Source organism: Hypanus sabinus, chromosome 2, assembly GCF_030144855.1.
Source record: "Hypanus sabinus isolate sHypSab1 chromosome 2, sHypSab1.hap1, whole genome shotgun sequence".
In the NCBI taxonomy this organism is placed as follows: domain Eukaryota; kingdom Metazoa; phylum Chordata; class Chondrichthyes; order Myliobatiformes; family Dasyatidae; genus Hypanus; species Hypanus sabinus.
In genome coordinates this window covers 63,297,761-63,317,699 of record NC_082707.1, presented here as the reverse complement: position 1 = coordinate 63,317,699, position 19,939 = coordinate 63,297,761, and the positions used below count along the sequence as shown (strand labels likewise).

General features: G+C 41.3%; 1 protein-coding gene across 5 annotated transcripts in view; it reads right to left on the bottom strand.

Annotated features, from left to right (window-relative positions):
- si:dkeyp-97b10.3 (NACHT, LRR and PYD domains-containing protein 1b allele 5) overlaps positions 1-17,608 on the bottom strand; it is a 68,645-nt gene extending 51,037 nt beyond the window's left edge. For all 5 annotated transcript variants that reach the window (XM_059947198.1, XM_059947205.1, XM_059947214.1 and 2 more), the window contains exon 1: positions 17,452-17,608. In XM_059947198.1, coding sequence (XP_059803181.1) covers positions 17,452-17,489 — 38 coding nt within the window. In that variant the 5' untranslated portion in view covers positions 17,490-17,608. The remainder of the gene's footprint in view (positions 1-17,451) is intronic.
- Between the last annotated feature and the right edge of the window lie 2,331 nt (positions 17,609-19,939).

Below are 19,939 nucleotides of genomic sequence, written 5' to 3'. Positions count from 1 at the left end.
CTTCATGCACTCTCATATAGCCCTAACCACTTCAATCTTCCAACTAAAACTTGTGATCAGTAACCAATATCAGTATTTAATATGCAGTATCAATTCAGCAAATTGCTGTTGGGTAGGTTAATTTACTAAAGAATCAGCAAGTGTGACTGCAAATGAGACTGAATATGTGACTCCATTTAACTAACAGCCAAAGTAAACAGCAACAAATTGGTGTCATTTACAAAAGCAATTGCAGAAATCGGCAGAAAAAATAATAGTTTAATCTTGAGGAAACACTGGCATATGAAAACATGTAGCTATTCAAAATTTTTCAAGGTTAAATTACAATAATTTATCTTTAATAATGACACAGCATCAGGCGATGTAAATGACAAATTGAATTTGCATGCATTTCACTGCTTCTCAACAATAACTGCAAACCACAATCCTCCCTTGATAACATGCAAAATGCAATTGTGATTTTGTGCACCTTATGCTATGCTCCAAATGCTCATTATTTATTAATTCAAATAATTTGGCATTATTGTAAAGCCCATGACTGCTTTGCTAATAAGATCCTAGTAATTTGAAAGTGCTACTGTACAGCATATGAACCAGTCTACTAATCCCTCAATGCTACAAATAAACTGCCGGAGGAACTTCGTGGGTTTAACACCATCTTTGTGAGGAAGGGAATTATTGATGTTTTAGGGCAAACCCCTGCATCACGTCTGAGGATTGAGAGGCAAAATGGCCAGTTTAAATGGGAGAAGGGGAATTGCAAGAATGAATCTTCAGTAACTGGTGGAGTGAAGAGGGTGAAAGATGAAAGGCAGCATGTGCCAGATAGGAGAGGGGAACAGGAGTAGAGTTTGGAGGCATTGAAGGTTGAATGATGATTGAAGTAAACAAAGAGAGATAAAAAGGAATAAAAATAAGCAGGAAGTGTTAAAATGGTAAATTAAAATATAGAGTTTTAAAATCGGAGATTCTGTACTTGAATTACAATTGTCATTGTATTACAATGAGTCCTGGTACATTGAATAGGGTACATAAAACAGGGCAGATAAGATCAGCGGAAGGGAGTGACTATAGAGTTAACTAAAAATACGTGGCATCAACTGCATGGACTTCCTCAATCACCCTGTATTATTCATAGTAGTAGTCTAGATCAGCAAAACTTTCTCTGATTTTTTTCAGAATAGCAAATGGTTCACAGGTCAGTTAAATTATAGCTTACAGAGGGGTCCGAAGCATAGCCCAAATGATGAGCACTTTTGATTCCTTTCCAAATTAACATTAATCACTGTTTATATAACCTACCAAGATGGAAGAATATCATCCCAATGTGTTACACAGAAAGCTAACGAACATTGGCAGCATGCCAAAACAGGAGGACCAATGCTAGGAAATACACACGGTTGCTACAGAGTTTCTCAGCCAGAAGTTAACATAGGGAAAAGGTTTAGAAAGGCAAAGAAGAAATTTGGCCATATCAATATGTGTAACAGTGTATCTAAAACAGGAAATTTGTAAATGTGGAGTTTGGAGCCTTGGTAGCTGAAGCAACAGCCATCTAGCATGGCAGAAGGAATTAGGACTGGTAGAAATACATCGTACTGGGACAGCCTAGAGATAGAGGAGCTAGGAATTTAAATATAAAATTGAGTCTTTTGCAATCAAAGCACAGATATAACAGAAACAATGTAGATCAGTAAGCACTGGTGGTGAGTGTGGGAGACCTGGTGATGTTTAAAAATGAAGAGCAGATTTTTGGACGACCTCAAGTTTATGAAGGGTTGAAAAGTTAGACAAACATGTTTGAAGCCAGAATTATGTCAGACTACTAAACTATACACATTTGGGGGGGGAAAAAAACTAACATATGTCCTTCATCAAGAATGGTGAAAATGTTAAAAATTACATTGTAAAAAAATCTAAAAAAGGGATGACTTTGCGTGTGCAAACAGGCCCAAAATTATTGGCAGCATGTCCTGATTCCCCCATGTGCACAGTGATAGATGAGGCTCCACAGTGATATAGTATGCATCGGTAAGAATCAGTCCTCTAGTGCTTCATTAAGAATCAGCACTTAACATGTCATACTGTTGGCAACAAAACAAAATAAAAGCTGTCATATACAATAGCCAAAAGTAAAGCCAAATCAGATTAAACTATGTTTCAACTGTGCGATGTTCCATCACAATCCTCTTTAAGCTTTGCCAGTAACCAGAAAGGCTCTGAGGGGGTCAAGTTTGAGCAACACCTTGGAGATTATCATGCTTCTGCACTACATTTGCCACTATGTTGTATTATGGCGCCATGGTAGCGCATGGTGCTATACAGCTCATGGCATTCCGGAAATCGTAGTTCAATTCCGATGCCATCTGTAAGGAGTTTGTACGCTCATTTCTGTCATCATGTTGGTTTCCTCTGGGTGCTCCAGTTTCCTCCCACAGTCCAAAGACGCACCAGTTTGTAGGTTGATTAGTCATTGTAAAGTGTCCTGTGATTAGGCTAGGGTTAAATCGATAGATTGCTGCGTGACGTGGCTTGTTAGACCTGTTGTGCTATGTTTCTAAATAAAAATTAAATTTATTGCTGAGGTGGTGATACAGTCCAACCTCTAGTCATTAATTACACTGGGACATTAACAAGGATGAAACACAGCTTCTACTGTTCAAGGTTGAAAGCAGAGAGCACAGCTTACTCTCACTAAAGGTGGCACTAGCTGACTTTTTATAGCATAAACATTACCCTACTATCTGCCAGCCCAAGTCTGAATGTCATTCAGATCTTGGAGCAGCCGGCACAAACTCCTGAAGAAGGATTGGAAATAAGACCAGAGGTGAAGAACATACAAGAGTGAACAAATGCCCGCGTGCATGGCCTTAAGTTGATCTGAAGCTGAATGAGCAGCAGGGGAATCAGCTGGGTGATGTAAGTTTCCTGCAGTGATATCCCAGGACTGTGGTAACTGGCCTGTGAGAACCACAACCATCTTTGTTAATTAGGTATGCAAATTGACTTTAATTCTGCTTCACCTTGAAACTCACCGGAGGAACATAGTACTTGCAAAACATCTATTCTCAACTTTGCTGCATAGTTGGTTGCCAAATAGAGCCATTCAATCAATTTCTCATTAAAGCACTTGGAAACATTATGGCCTACGCAAGGGTTCCCAGCCTGGGGTCCACTGATGTCTTGCTTAATGGTATTGCTCCCCATGGCATAAAAATGGTTGGGAACCCCTGGTACTCTAACTGAAGGGAAGGGAATGTTTATGGAGCCTCTACTTCCTGTAGTTACATGCCTCTCCACCACTATGCTTGATTCAATATGATACAGAAATTATCTACTGGATGCTACCAATAAATTAACGGAGAAAGATGTACTTCAGGTAATTGTTGGTTAACTCTTGTTCCTCATCCCATCCCAACTAAATAAACACTTTTTTAAAAATAGAAAAAATATTCTCACCACCCACAGAGGTTGGTAGCTCATGGGTTACCACTGAATGAGCAAAAATTACCATTGCCAGAACTTTCAGTTTAAGATGGTGCTACTGAAGGTATGCAACAACTTAATGGTAGGTGGAAAGGCAAGATGTTCAACTAAAAACATTACTAATAACACCTCTTCTGAAGAAAATTATGGTAAATTATCACAAACGTTGAAGAAGGAAGTGGAGGTGAAGCTGATTCGAAGGATGGGCCATGAGGGTGCACTGCAAAGCCAAAGTACAACATGTTCAAGATGGGCCGCAGACGGAGTTGGTATCACTGTCGGAACTGGAGTTGGAGTGGACAATTTGGAACAGAGTGGACGTGGAAAAGTTTCGATGCCCAGCCACCTAACCCTGGTGAGAGGCTGGATCGTTCTAAATGCCAAGCCGATTTGAAGAGATCGAGATGGAGGTGGCCAAGTGTATTGCTATACCGGGGTCCAGGTCCTCGAGCAAAGCACTACCTGGTGCTTGGACAATTTAAACACTGGTGCAGATCAACTTGAATGCCCGAGTGTGGGACCGGAGGTGAAGGTTGGGCTGATCTTGTGTGATGTTCGTTCATCTCTCAGTGGCGAACTGCTCTGGTTGCTGTGGTGCTGAGACCAAGGCTTGGGCCTACTCTGGCTGCACTGGGGAACAGATCTAAGCAGTCAATCTGGTTCAGAATGTGGTCATTTGCTTCTATTGTTTGCACGATCATATTTTTCTCTTTCTCTGCGCAGTGATCTTGGTCTTTCTTTTTTATAATTGGGTTCTTGGTCCTTCTTATTTTGTGACTGCCAGTAGGTAGACATATCTCAAGGTGTATCATATATATATATTTTAAAATAAATGTTCTTTGAATATGTGGTTGTAGTAGTTACATCATAAGTGCATAAAAGAAGTTCAGTAAAATTCTTACAATAACAATGATTATGTTTTACATAGATATTTTTAAAAACATCTACGCGTGTCAAAATGCTTATTGTGATGCAGGTTCTTTAGGTAAATCAGGATGGTCACATCGCTTAATGATTATCAGAAACTGAGACATGACTAAGGCTACATCCACACTAGACAGGATAATTTTGAAAATGCTGGTTTCACAAAGAAATGACAGGCGTCCACACTAGGTGTTTTTTTTAAAATACTGCTGTCCACATTAAAACAGATATCTCCAAGATGGCGGCGTGGTGCAGCTTGCAGTGGCCACTCCAGAGCTGATTATCTGTTATTTGTGAAGCGGGGTGCCGTGTGCAATCATAATCAATTGAAAACGGACGTGGGAGCACGGAGGAACATCGGGAAATCTCCAGGAAGACCTTCTTCGTTGCTGCTGCTGCCACTGTGAGGTCCGGGACTCTGCTGGGAAGAACAGGCCCCTAGTCCTCGGGGTTGCATTGCCAATGGCCGTTGGCGGGGCCGTCTTAATACGTTCGGCAGAGGGTGGTGCTCAGAGAAGCTGTGCCGGAGCGGATGGTCATTGGCTCAGAGGTTCGACGGACTCGGAGTCCACTGCAGTCAGGTCGCTTTTGTTGTGTGCTGTGTCTGTGAGGCTGAGTCGGACAGCACCGTGGAAGTCCATAGTGGGGGTATTCCCTTCTGCCGCCGGCGTGGGATGGCGAGTTTGTCAGGACCCTGGGGACTTGTGGAAACTATGCGGTGATTTCTTTTGAACTTATAGTCCTTTGGACTATTTTTACTGTGCCCATAGTCTGTTTTTTTTAATCAATTATGCTATTGTTTGCACTGTTGTAACTATGTGGTTTTGTTCAGGTCTTGTAGCTTTAGTTTTGGTCTTGTTTGTCTGGTGGATTTGGAGCTCCTTTCCGGGAAATGTGCTAGACGGTAGCGCAATATTAATACGCAGCAGCCTCTCCAGACTCTGGATTGGGGATTGCCAAACGTTATGTGGATTTTCTAGTGTAGTCTGTTTTGTCATTTGCTTTTGTGATATCATTCTGGAGGAACGTTGTTTCATTTTTTAACTGCATTGCAGTTGTGGTTTCTAAATGACAATAAACTGAATCTGAATCTGATTTGGGCGAATCTCCTCCTACTAGACATGCACAGGACACATCTACAGAAAACAAGCGACAAGGAAACGAAAGACTTGGTGCGCGTTTGTCCAGAAACATTTCCTACAGCCATAGTCTCTTCACCGATGAAAGGGACGACAGCTACAACTAAATGCAATAAGGCTTGTTACTGGGCAAAAGTGAAATTTGCTGTTACCTCATCTGTTTGCCTTTACTTTTCCCAAGCCTTTATGTATTATTTTGCTGTATTTAACATGTGCAATAAAATGAGTTACTGGGCAAAAGTGACAATTGCATCTATTGAATGTTTGCACAAGCAATACATTAATAAAGCACTTTGATAAATGTATAAAACATGTCTTCATCAGTGTTGTCTTGTATTTCCACACAATGTTACATTAGACTGTTATACATCTATCGTCAGATATGGTTGTGGTGTTGGAGGTTGCATTCAAGAAAACAATGAAATGCCCCGCTGCTGCCACCATTTGTTCAGGCACGTCATGACAGTGGATTTAAAAATAGCCGGTTACCCCATGCACACTACGCCGGATATTAGGCGTTTTCAGATTTATTCATTCTGGAGAGCGTTTCTGAAAATCTCCATTTTCAAGGGAGGAAAACACGGTTTCAGTGTGGACAGAGGGTCAAAAACAAAGAGAAAAAGCTTTGGTTATGTATTTATCCAGTCAAGTGTGGACGTAGCCTAAGCCAAGGGGTTGCAGTAGTATCCTGCAGTTCTACTTTACAAAGGGCTGTGTACTTTGGGCAACAAGATTTATTGTAAGTCAGCAAAGTGGCAGCCTTTTTTTAAAATATTCACCAATGTGGTGTAGGCATCACAATGCTGGCTATTGTTGTTGCAGAATCATAAAATAGTTACGAGACAGAAGGAAGGCATCCAGCAAGGTGACTCCCTACTGTCTCTTTGCCAAAGCCATCCACCCAGCTCCATTTTTCTTTTCTCTCCACTACTCAGCAAAATTTTCCCCTTTCCAGATCCCTTTCAAGTGCTACAATTAAGTCTATCCATTCCTAATAGACTGAGCTAAGGAGACTGTTAAGAGTCAAACTTTTCAATTTAGTGAGCTGCAATTTGGTGCTCATAATGTGGTCTTCATTAAACTAGAGTAGGTCTTATACTGTGAATTGGAGGGCACTGATGAGTGCGGTAGAACAAAGAGATCTGAGAATACAGGTCCATAACTCACTAGAAATGGAGTCCCAGGTAGACTGGGTTGCAATAAAAGCCTTCAGCCTTCATAAATCAAAATTATTTACAATTTTGAGATGGGATGTTACGTTGAACTTGTATGAGATGTTGGTGAGGCCTAATTTTAAATGTTGTGTGCAGTTCTGTTCATCTATCCACAGGAAAGATGCAAATCAGGTTGAAAGTGTACAGAGAAAATTTACAAGGATGTTGCTGGGATTGGAAGACCTGGGTTAAAGGAAAGATTGAAGAGGTTGGAACTTTATTCCTTGGAATGTAGAAGACTGAGGAAGATTTGACGGAGGTATATAAAATTATAAAGGGTATAGATAGGGTAAATGCAAGTAGGTTTTATCCACTGAGGGTGGGTGGGACTAGAACTAAAGCACATGGGTTAAGAGTGAAAGGTGGTAAGTTTAAGGGATTCATGAGGGGAATCTTCTTCACTCAGAGGGCTGTGAGAGTGTGGAACGAGCTGCTATCACAAGTGGTGCATGCAAGCTCGATTTTGATGTTTACGAGGTTTGGATAGGCACATGGATAGCAGGGGTGTGGCGGGCTATAGTCATATGCAGGTTGATGAAACTAAGCAGTTTAAATGGTTTTGCATGGATTGAATGGGCCAAAAGGCTGCCTTTGTGCTGTACTTTTCTATGACTATCTCTGTTCTAAAGGGACATTCTTGTACTCAGAGGCTTTGTCCTCTCGCCCTAGACTCCCCCACTCTAAGAATCATCCTCTCCACGTCCACTCTAGCTATAGGTGTTTCAATATTCAATAAGATTCCTCGCCCCCCCCCCCCCCATTCTTCTAAACTTCAATGAATACAGGCCCAGCACCATCAAATGCTTCGGGAGTAAACCCTGAGGAAAAATTGGAGCTGCAGTCCCTAAGTGGTCCTATATTGAGTTCAACGATGAGTGGCAACTCGTGTGATGCCACTGGTGCCAAACTGTATCAACGTATTGAATCCTAACCTGAATCGTGGACTGAACTTTTTTCATAGATGCTGCCTGGCCTGCTGAGTTCCTGCAGCATTGTGCGTGTGTTGCTCAGTGTCTGACAGTCGATCCTTTGGATTAATTTGTTGCACGGACAGGGGGAGCCAGCTGCATTGACACAGCTTGCTCTCCATATTGTACTGCCCTGGCTTGTGTAATGGCTTGCATGGACAGCTAGGATGCAACATCCATGGTCAACCTTGATCAACAGAGGGCCTCCATGTATCTTTCCTTTAGTACCATGGGTTCTATCTTGTTTAGCAGCTTCATGCTAAAGGCCTTCTGAAAACCCAAATCAAGAAAATTCACTGATGGTCTGTCCTACCTGTTATTTCCGCAAAGAATTTCAACAGATTTAACAGGAAAATTTTGCCCTTGAGAAAACCAAGCTGACTTTGGCCTATTTGATCATGTGCCTCCAAGTACTCTGACACCTCATGCTTCATTATTGATCTTCCCAACCACTGAAGTCAGGCTAACTGGCCGACAATTTCCTTTCTTCTGCCTCCATCCCTTCTTAAACAGTGGAGAGACATTTGCAATTTTCCAGTCCTCTGAAATCGTACCAGAATCGTGACAGAACTTAAATAATGCCTTCACAGTCTCTTCAGCCACCTCTTTCAGATCCCTGGTGCGTGGTCCGCCTGGTCCCACCTTTCAGTTTCCCAAGCACCTTCTCTTTAGAAATACTGTAGCAATGACACTCACTTCTTCCCCTTGGCACTCTTGAATTTCTGTCAGAGTTAAGTCTGACACAAAATACTTAGAAAGTTTGTCTGCTGTTTCTTTATCCCCAATACTACTTCTCTAACATCATTTTTCAGCAGTCCAATATCCTCTTTCATCTCTCTTTTACTCTTTACATATCTGAAAAACTTCTTTTCTATCCTCTTTTATATTATTGGCTAGCCTATCTTCATGTTTCAGCAAAGCTATCAACAGCCAGACATTCAAAACAAGAGATTGCCTGTATATGTATCAATGGTGTAAACTCTGAAGTAAGTAATTGGTAATAAAAAGGTTAAATTGGTTGTATGTTGTCCTAATTAGTTAATACCCTAATTTAGTTAGTCTGTGACATGACAGTCTTATTATGTGTCTGTGCTGTTAACTTTGAACAGCACTAGTTGTATTTCAAAGCCAGTGGGAGCACTGTTTAAATCCAATGGATTTAATAATTTTTCCATCAATCAAAGCTTCTCTTATCCAGGAAATGAAGAGTACAGAGATTTGTTCTAGGATTTGGAAGTAATAGTCTATGGTGTGATGAGTAAAATGATAGCATGCATAATCCTGACGTGATATTTATTGCAATTTTTTTCAGTAGATAATTAATGCAATCCCTCATTGTTTGAACAGCTAAATGCAGAAGCCATTGCCAACTTATTTTGGCACTGTAAGTGCTTCTCGCCAGCTGAGGAAGCAACTTAATCTGATACAGCTAAGAATCCTCACGGGAAAAACAGCCCACTCAAAAGCAATGACCACTTCAAGCAAATATGTAGCACCTTTAGCGTGGCTATATACCTAAAGCTTTTCACCAAAATAAAGTTGACAAAAATTGTGTAACACACACATAATGCTACAGGAACTCAGCAAGTTAGACAGCATCTACGGAGAGGAATAGAGTCGATGTTTCGGGCAGGGACTCTTTATCAGGACTGGAAGGAAAAGGGGAAGAAGCCAGAATAAGGTGGGGGTATGGGAAACGAGAACAAGGTGAAAGGTGATAGGTGAAGCCAGTGGAGGGGGAAGGTAGATGGGTGAGCGAAGGGGGATGAAGTGAGAAGCTGGGAGGTGATAGGTGGAGAAGAAGGAAGCGGACAGGAGAGTGGACCACGGGAGAAAGGGGTCCTAGAGGGAAGTTCTACGCAGGTGTTGACAAGAAAAGAGGTAAGAGGGAATGGAAAAGGAGAGAAGGGAGGGGGGAGAAATTACCCTAAGTCGAAGAAATCAATGTTCGTGCTGTAAAGTTGGAGGCTACCCATAAGAAATACAAAGTGTTGCTCCTCCAACTTGAGAATGGCCTCATTATGGCCGCAGAGGAGGCCGCTGACCAACAGGTTAGACTGGGAACAGGAGGTGGAATTAAAATGGTTGGCCACTGGGAATGGACCAGCCCCTGTTGTGGATAATGCTTGACAAAGCAGTTTCCCAATCACTGTCAACTTTCCTTCTGACATGTCGGTCCATGACCACCTCTACTGCCATGATGGGGCTATTCTTGGGTTGGAAGAAGATCATATTCTGTATGGGTAGCCTCCAACCTGACGAGCATCGTATCTCCAACTTCTGGTAATTTCTCCCCATGCCCCCTTTCCTCTTCCCAATTCTGGCTCCCTTCTTACCTCTTCTCTTGTCATCACCTGCCTAGCACGCCCCTCTGGGACCCTTCTTCCTCTCCTTTCTCCCATAGTTATCTGCTGGCAGATCCTTTCTTCATCAGCCCTTTACCCTCTCCACCTATCGCCTCCCAGTTTCTCCCTTCATACTCCTTCCCCCACGAAGGAGCTTCACCAGTCACCTTTCAGCTTGTACTCCTTTCCTCCCCCCACGTTCTTATTCCAGCTTCTTCTCCCTTCCATTCCAGTCCTGATGAAGGGTCTTGGCCTGAAATGTCAGCTTTTTATTCATCTCCTTAGATGCTGCTTTACCTGCTGAGTTCCTTCATTGTTGTGTGTGTGTTACTCTGCATTTCTAGCATCAGCAGAATCTCTTCAGCTTTTGACAAAGGTTGTGACCAGCGTTGGTGAAGTAATGAATGTATAACCGAATAACAGGTTAAAGGAGCTACATTAAAACATAAGACTTAAGGCAGAGGAGAAAACTTAGGCCACTTGTGCCATCTTTTTAATTCTGAAAAAACTTCTGATGTTCTCTTTTATATTACTGACTATCTTCCCTTCATATCTCAAATTTTTTCTCCTTATATTTTTTATTTGCCTTCTGTTGGTTTTAAAAAGCTTCCAATCCTCTAACTCCCCACTTCTTTTTTGCTATATTAGTTTCCCCTTCCAATCAACTTTGGCCAGCTCCTATCTCATGCCTTTATAATTCCCTTTACTCCACTGTATTAATGATATAACTAACTTTAGCTTTCCCTCTCAAACTGCAGGGTGAAGTTTATCAGATTCTGATTACTGTCTCCATAAGGTTCCCCTATCTGAAGCTTCCTCATCAAATCTGGTTCATTACACTATACCCAATCCAGAATTGCCTTTTCCCCTCACAGGCTTAACCATAAGCTGTTCTAAAAAGACATCCATCCTCACTTGGGACCAAACTGATTTTCCCAATCTACCTATCGTAACATTTTTCTTATCACATACCTTTTCTATCTCCCGCTCTAATTTGTATCTCATGTCCTGGCTACTGCTTGGGGGCCTGTATGTAAATCCCATCTTGGTCTTTTTAACCTTTTATCCTATCCACAAGGATTCTACATCTTTCGATCCTATTTCACCTCAGTCTAAGGATTTGATTTGATTTTTCACCAACAGTGTCATCCTCTGCATACCTGCCTGTCCTTTCAATACTAGTTGTATCCTTGGATGGTAAGGTCCTAACTATGATCTTTGTTCAGCCAGGAAACAGTGATACCCACAATGTCATACTTGCCAATCTCTAACTGGTCATTTTTAAAGGATTTGACTTGGTGATGTGAATTTCAGGGCTAATGAACTTTGACAACTGAAAACATGGCAACAATGGAAGGGCAAAAAATAAGATAAAGATTCAAAAGACACCATACAGAAAAGAATGCAGGCTTTTTTGGGAGGATCTCAGATGCTGGCATCTAGATTGCAATCAAAACAAATTATTGCCATTGTGACAGAGATGCTAATGGGATTGAGAATTTGGAAAGATTCTCAAGTAACAAACAGAGGTAGGGGAACCAGACACCAACTTGCCTCTAACTCTGGTTAATTGCTGATAGACTGCTGACAACCAAAACAAGTGCCTAGCTTTTTTTTTGTGGACTAAAAAATGCAGTTTTAAAGAAACATATAATATGAGCAAAAAATAAACCATAATAAAGAAGTTACTGAAATACTAACTTCCATCTCTGCAGTTTCCATTACCTACTGTACATTTAACGATTGTTTTTATGTTGGTTCATGTCTTATATTAAGAACACATGCCAACGATAACAGAAAAAGAACATCTGGTATGAAGAGTCAACCTCATACAATGTTTTGTTCGGCTCTTGCACAACATGACTGCCATCCATATCCATATTCTTCAGCCAAGAAACACCATCTCATGGGAGATGCAAAAAGGCAGCAGGAATTGAAAATGACATTATTCTCTGATACCCCATAGGCAATCACACAATTTCTAAAAATAGCACAAGTGTGTGGTAAATACTTACATCAATTTGGTACTCACATTTAATACAGGCAACTCTGACCAAAATTAAGAATGCATCCTTTCCTACTATCCAATGTAAAATAAGTCGGCAATTCTGTAAAATGTACATTATTTTCTGATGACAACTTATTTATTTGCTGATATAAGTCATATTCTCCGGATTTCTTCAAACCATAACAATTAGTTTATCTATGCTTATCCTTTGCACTGTTTGAAAGTCTTTAATCAAATCTTCTTAACACCTACAATGTTTCAGCTCAGGGGCACCACTTGTTATCAAAGTCTGCACTGGCACTACTTCCTGCACCCCTACTGGGCTTGTCAATTTCATCAACTTTCACCCTGCCCTCAACTTTACTTGGTCCATATCAGACACCTCCCTCTGCTGCTTTCTTGGTCTTTTTGTCTCTGTCTCTATCTATATGTTTATACTGACTCTCACAGCTACTTTGACTAAACTTCTTCACTTGTAAAAATCAATTCCTTTTTACTAGTTCCTCTGTTTCCATCACAACTGTTCTAGGACATCTGAGATGACCTCCTTCTTCAAAGAATGGGGTTTGCCTTCCAGTACCATAGATGCTGCCCTCAACTGCACCTTCTCCATTTCCAACACATCCATTCTCACCCCATAACAGAGACAGGGTTCCCCTGTCCATACCTACTACCACACAAACTTCTGTGTCCTGCCACATCATATCCTGTAACTTTGGCCATCTTCGATGGAATCTGCCACTAAGGAGATCTTTCCACCACCACCCCCCACTCTAGGCTTTTTGCAAGGATTGTTCTCTACGTGACTTCCTTGTCCATTTGCGTCTTCCCACTTATCTCCCTCCTCCACCTATCCCTGAAAGTGGGACAAAAGTTACACCTGCCCCTACACCTCCCCCCTCACCACCATTCAGGGTCTCAACATGCCTATCCAGATTGGTTCACCTGAAAGTCTGTCAAGGTCATCTACTGTATCCAATGCAGCCTCCTCTACATCAGTGAGACCCGACATAGATTGGGGGACCACTTCCTCAAGCATCTTCGCTCTGTCTGCCACAATGTCGAGGTTTCCCAGTGACCACCCATATCAATTTGACTTCCCATTCCTATTCTGACATGTTGGTCCTCACTGTCACTATGAAGGCACTCTGGTTGGAGAGCAACACCTCATATTATGTCTGGATAGCCTCCAACTTGATGGCATGAACATTGGTCTTTCTAACTTCCAGCAATTTCTCCCCCTCTACTCTCTTTTCCATTCCCCACTCTAGCTCCCTTCTAACCCCTCATCTTCTCTTCACTTGCCCATCACCTCCAACTGGTACCCCTTCTCCTTACCTTTCCCCTATGATCCACTGTCCTCTCCCATCAGATTCCTTCTTCTTCAGCCCTTTACCTCCATCCATTAGCTTCTAACTTTAGCTCCTCTCTCACAAACACCCACCTGTCCCTTCACCTAGCTTTACCCTTCACCTTTTAACTTGTACTCCTCTTCCTCACCCTCTTATTCAGGCTTTTCCCCTTTCTTTTTGCATCTCAATGAAGGGTCTTAGCCCAAAACACCTACTGTTCATTCCTCTTGATAGATGCTGCCTGACCTGCAACAGAGCTCCATGTAGACGTGCTCAGTGGTGAGGAGGGCTTTACCTGTGATGGTCTGGGCTGTGTCCACCACATTTTGTAGGATTTTCATTCAAGGGCACTGGTGTTTCTGTACCAGGCCATGATGCAACCAGTCAGTATACTCTTCAATGTACATCTATAGAAGTTTGTCAAAGTTTTAGATGACATGTCCAATATTCACAAACTTCTAAAGAAGTAGAGGCTTAACTGTGCCTTCTTTGTAATGGCATTGGAGCTATGCTTGGCATTACAGTCATAGTGTAAAGTGAATGGAGCAGGGGGCTAAGCACAGAGATTTATGGTGTAGCCATGCTGATGCTGATTGGGGAGGAGATGTCGGTACCAATCTGAACTGACTCAGGTCTGCAAATGAGGAAATCGAAGATCCAATTGCACAAGAAGATATCAAGGTCTAGGTCTTGCAGCTTACTGATCAATTTGCAATCCACAAAATCAAGTGGAAACACCAAGTAATTGCCTAAGAAGGCCACATCACTGGGATCCATTTTTCTATTATTTTGCTAATCTTGAATGCTAGTGATGCTGGACAAATGCCATTTTCCAGCTTGGTATTTTCATCATAAACTCAACTGATTGATTAAAAGACTTATTCATTAGTATAGTGTATTTCTGAAGAAGGCATAATTTGATTTCTATTACCGTAACATGTGGTATAATTTCTTATAATTACAAGTACAGAATCAATCATAATAAAAAAATAGGCAAATGGAAAACTCAATACACTAGCACAATAATATCCAAAACATGGGTCATGTACTCCATACAGTAGCTCCTTGGGTTATTTTAGCTTTGAGTGCAAAGTAGTCTTTCATGAATGCAATTGACCTAGTTGTGATTCAGCTTATTTGTAAATTACGATTTGCCTTTGATTATTCTTTTGTTATTTACAGACTATGAGAATGAGAAGAAACAGTTCTACAACCTGATGACTCCCATCCCTCTACAGTGGTGCTAGAAAGTTTATGAACCCTGTAGAATTTTCTCTATCTCTGCATAAATATGGTTTAAAATGTGATCAGATCTTCAATAACTCCTGAAACTAAATAAAGAAAACCCAATTCAATAAAAAAACACAAAAAAAAACATTAGCAACACACACAAAATGCTGGTGGAATGCAGCAGGCCAGGCAGCATCTATAGGAAGAAGCACTGTCAATGTTTCGGGCCGAGATCCTTCGTCAGGACTTCCTGACAAAGGGTCTCGGCCCGACACGTCAACAGTGCTTCTCCCTATAGATGCTGCCTGGCCTGCTGCGTTCCACCAGCATTTTGTGTGTGTTGCTTGAATTTCCAGCATCTGCAGATTTCCTTGTGTTTGCCACAAAAAAACATTATACTTGTTCATTTACTTATTGAGAAAAATTAACCAATATTACATGTATTTGTTGGAAAAAAGTATGTGAATCCCTGGGGTAATGCCTTCTGCAAAAGCCATTTAGATTCAGGTGTTCCAATCAGTGAGATGGGATTCGTGGTGTAGGTTGTAGAGGTATATAATTAAAACACAAAGTCAGGTTACTGATTGCATCTGCTCTTCTCAAGAAAGATCTGTTTATGTGCACAATGCCTGGATCAAAACAACCTTCAGAGGACCTTAGAAGAAGAATTGTAGAGATGCATGAAGCTGGGAAATGCTACAAAAGCATTTCTAAAGACCTGAGTGTTCATCAGTCCACAGCAAGAGACATTGTCTACAAATGGAGGAAACTCAGTATTGGTGCTACTTTCTCTAGGAGTGGGTATCCTGCAAAGATCACACCAAGAGCACAATGTGCAATGCTGAAGCAGGTGAAAGTGAACCCAATGGTAACAACAAAAGCTCTAGAACGTGCTAAAGTCTGTTCATGTGTTCACTCTGAGAAAATCACTGATCAACAATGGTGTTCATGGAAGGACACCACAGAGGAAACCACATGTTTCAAGCTTGCAAAAGAACACCTGACTGTTCCACAACATTTCTGGGACAATGTTCTATGGACAGATGAGACAAAAGATTAACATTCTGGCAGAAATGCACACTGATATGTTTGGAGGAAAAAAGGCACTGAACACTAACATCAAAACCTCATCCCAACTATGAAGCATGGTGAAAGGAGCATCATGGCTTGGGGCTGCTTTGCTGCCTCAGGGCCTGGACAGCTTGCAATAGTTGAGGAAACAATGAATTCAAAATTGTATCAACACATTCTACAGGAGAATGTCAGGGTAGCAGCTGGTCACCTGAAGCTTAATAGAAGTTGGATAATGCAACAAGACAATGATCTGAAAGACAACAGTAAATCAATAACAGAATGGTGAAAAAGAAGAAAATTTGTGTTTTGGAATGGCTGAGTCAAAGTTCTGACCTTAATCCTACAGAAATGTTGTGGAAGGATCTGAACCAAGCAATTCATGCAAGGAAACCCACCAACATCCCAGAGTTGAAGCAGAGTTGTAAGGAGGAATGGCCTAAAATGTCTCCAAGCCAATATGTGGGACTGATCAACAGTTATCAGAAACATCTGGTTGAAGTTATCACGGTATCAGGGAGTCACACCAATTACTGAAAGCAAAGGTTCACACACTTTTCCCAATAAATACATATAATATTGGATCATTTCTCTCAATAATTAAATTAATACATATAATATTTTTGTGTTATTTATTTAATTGGTTATTTATTAATAATTGTTATTTATTTATCTTTATCTAGTTTTAGGACCTATGTGAAGATCTGATCACATTTTAGGTCCTATTTATGTAGAAATAAAGAAAATTCTACATAACCTTCTATCACCACTGTATTTTGCAAAAAAAACACTTGGTAGTTAGTTTAGAGCTATTGCTTTTTTACAAGTACGCCACTGGCCGGGGTAACCTTGTCTGTGTATTGTTAATTTCTGCTGTAATCTATTGGCAGATGTCCATTTGTGTAGAATATTATTCCCCGTGATTACGTGTCGCAGCTCTTCAACTGCTGCTATTCATAAACAGTACTGAACAAACAACTTCAGAGAGGAACTTATATAAGAAACATAAGCTTTCTATTGGAATCTCGCAAATACTAAGCATTTCTGGGTTTGTTAAAGCGTGGACATTTATTTTCACAGAATCCAGGAACAGTGGTCGCGTCTCTCCCCTGAATTTGAGGCAAACACGAGTTCTCGTTCGTGCACAGGTGAGGCGCTTCGGTAATGCCCACCTGATCCCTCGGTCCCCTATCACCCCCGTATGCATGCAACGATAGCAGTTGCGACTGCAGCATACACAGCGCCCGTCCCGCAGAGGCAGTTGGCCCCATATGTTTGCTTACGAGTTCGTATATCAAACCTACGTGTACGATGTTTTAGAACTGCTTTGAATGTAAAGACAATTATTTGCTGTCGCTGATATTGCAGCTTTAACATCAGCTCTTTGTTCTCCAAATAGGCTCTGCAAACATGGCGCCAAGGACAGTACTGTACACAAAGCACACGATTCGCTTAATCTCCCAAACAATAACAGACCCAGCTCTCGCAGCTGCAGGAAGTCACCCAAACCCAAATATAAAGAACAGGCCTGCAGTGTTCTAAAAATATTCAGATTAGAAAAAATAATTTCTGTTCTTAATGAAATTAGTACAGAAATCAATCGAGCTACAGTAACTAGAAGCAAATTACACTGGACGCCTTTATTAATCAATATGACACGCGCTCTCAAACACATGCACATGTATTTAATACATAAAGCTAATTTTACACTGACCTGGCTTGCATTTCTTCAACTGAAAAGTCTGCAACCATCTCTATCCATTGAGTGTGCAAGTTTAACGGGTACTGAGGGTTTTTAAAGTCAGTGGCGGGAATAAGACGGAACTACCCCCCCGAGTGACAGGGGGTGTGGAAAAGCGATACGAGCCGGTGAGGACCATTCTCCAAACAGGAAGCAACAACACTGAAAGCAAAACTATAACGACAAGGTGGATCCTATTTCAGGGATATAAGTGCAGCCTGTTCTCTATCAGGAGTTAACATTGTGATAAACAATATTAAAACTATATTAGTTAGATGCCGTTTTGACTTCTTTCGTCAACAATGAGACGTCAGCTTGTATTTTCATCGCAAGCGCAAAGAAGCCGAGTGCTTCAGCGAGAATTCGCTTCACAGTTTTTTTTACACGACAATAGTCGCTTTCTGCAGTGAATAACTTTGAGAACAGTAATTAATTTCAAGGTGGGGCTGGGAGCTCCCGCTTTCGAATTCGAGCTCCAATAGAATATTGAAAACGTGACTTGCAGCATCGTCCTGGCTAAGGTACTTTAAAAAAAAACACAGTGATAATCGTTGGACCGAGGTATCAAGATAATGTGAGGTGCATCATGCACATCAATAACAAATCCAATTGTGCTCTGATAGAGGTGGGATCCTTGAATTCTTTAAGTAACATACCTTGGTCACACATGCAAAATGCTGTTGGAACTTAGGACAAGCAGCATCTATGGAAATGAATGAACAGTCGAAGTTTAGGGCGGAGACCCTTTCATCAGGACTGGAAAGTAAGGCGGAAGACCCCGTAATAAAAAGCTGGTGAGTGGAGGGTAAAGCCAATGGGTGGTAAAGATAAAGAGCTGGAGAAGGAGGAATCTGATAGGAGAGGAGAGTGGACCATAAGAGAAAAGGAAGGAAAGGACCCAGGGAGAAGTGATAGGGCGGTGAGAAGAAGTAAAAGGCTAGGGTGGGGACGAAAATAAGAGGGGAGGGAGAGTGAAAAATATTTTTACTGGAAGGAAAGGTCAATACACCACCAGGTTTGAGGCTTACCCAGATGGAATATACAAGGGGTGATTGATAAGTTTGTGGCTTAAGTTAGAAGGAGTCAATTTTAGAAAACCTAATACATTTAATTTTCCTACATTTACACACTTAGTCCAGCAGTTGTGGAGCATACGGATCCCTTCTTTGTAGAAGTGGTCCACAGCAGGGGAGATTGATAATTCATGGCCTAAGGTAGAAGGAGATGAGTTAACTTCAAACTTTTTGCATTTTCACGCAAAGAGTTTAACTGCACGAGCATGTAATGAGAGCTGTATAATTCATCTCCTTCTACCTTGGGCCACAAACTTATCAATCACCCCTGCTGCAATAGCACAAGAGGACCAACATTTTGGAATGGGAATGGGAATTGGAATTAAAATGTTTGGTCACCAGAATGTTCTGCTTTTAGAGGGTGGAACAGGTACTTGATGAAGTAGTCCCCCAATTTACGATGGGTCTTAGCAATGTAGAGGAGGCCAATTTGGGAGCACCAGACACAATAGACGACCCCAGCAGATTTGCAGATGAAGTGTTGCCTGGAAGGACCTTTTGGAACCCTGAATGGAGGTGAGGGAGGAAGTGAATTGGCAAGTGTTGCACTGAGGGGTAAGTGCCTGGCGGGGGATTAGTGAGCAGGGGCAAATGGACCTTTTCCATTTTTGATGAAGAGCCAACAATCTGAAATATTAAGTCCATTTCTCTGTCACAGATGCCGCCTCACCTGCTATGTACTGAAACAGTTTATGCTTTTGTTTTGGGATTTTGGCTAGTTGAATTACATACAATACGCCATCTTACCATCACATTGTTTCAGATTCTTAAATCTAAAAATATTAACAGGAGGTAGTAAATTGGAGAGGTGCAATGTCTGATTCTCAAAAACCTAGATAAATCTCAAAGTAATAAATCTGAGATTTTTGTGTTGCTATTTCGTTGATTCTGTGTACAAATTATGACAAGGAAAGGAAACAACAAAGTTCAATTTTTCAGTCTCCTACACATTCTACACTGAAGAAAATCATCATTGTTGAAGCTCATCAGGATGCTATCTTTGCTTTATATTTTGTGTGCAGCATTGACTTTTGTTGCAATATCTTTCAAGACTTTTACACAGACTTTAGAAAACAACTGTCCAACTCAACATGTCTCAGACAACTGTTTCACATTTTCTATGACATGGAGGAAGCCAAATTGGCCTATCAAATGTACAGGCTGTTGGTTCTCAGAGGTATCTCATCAATCCTATTCTCCCACTTATTTTCCTGTGGTCTGCTCTCTCTCCTGTGCCCATCAGCTCCAGTCTGAATCTCTTGCACAAGGCGGAGTTTACAGAGGCCAGTTAACTAATGAATCAGCATGATCTAGGGATGTCAGAGGAAGCCGGACCACTAGGGCGCCCGCTTGGTCACGGAGAGAAAAATGCAAACTCCACACGCACA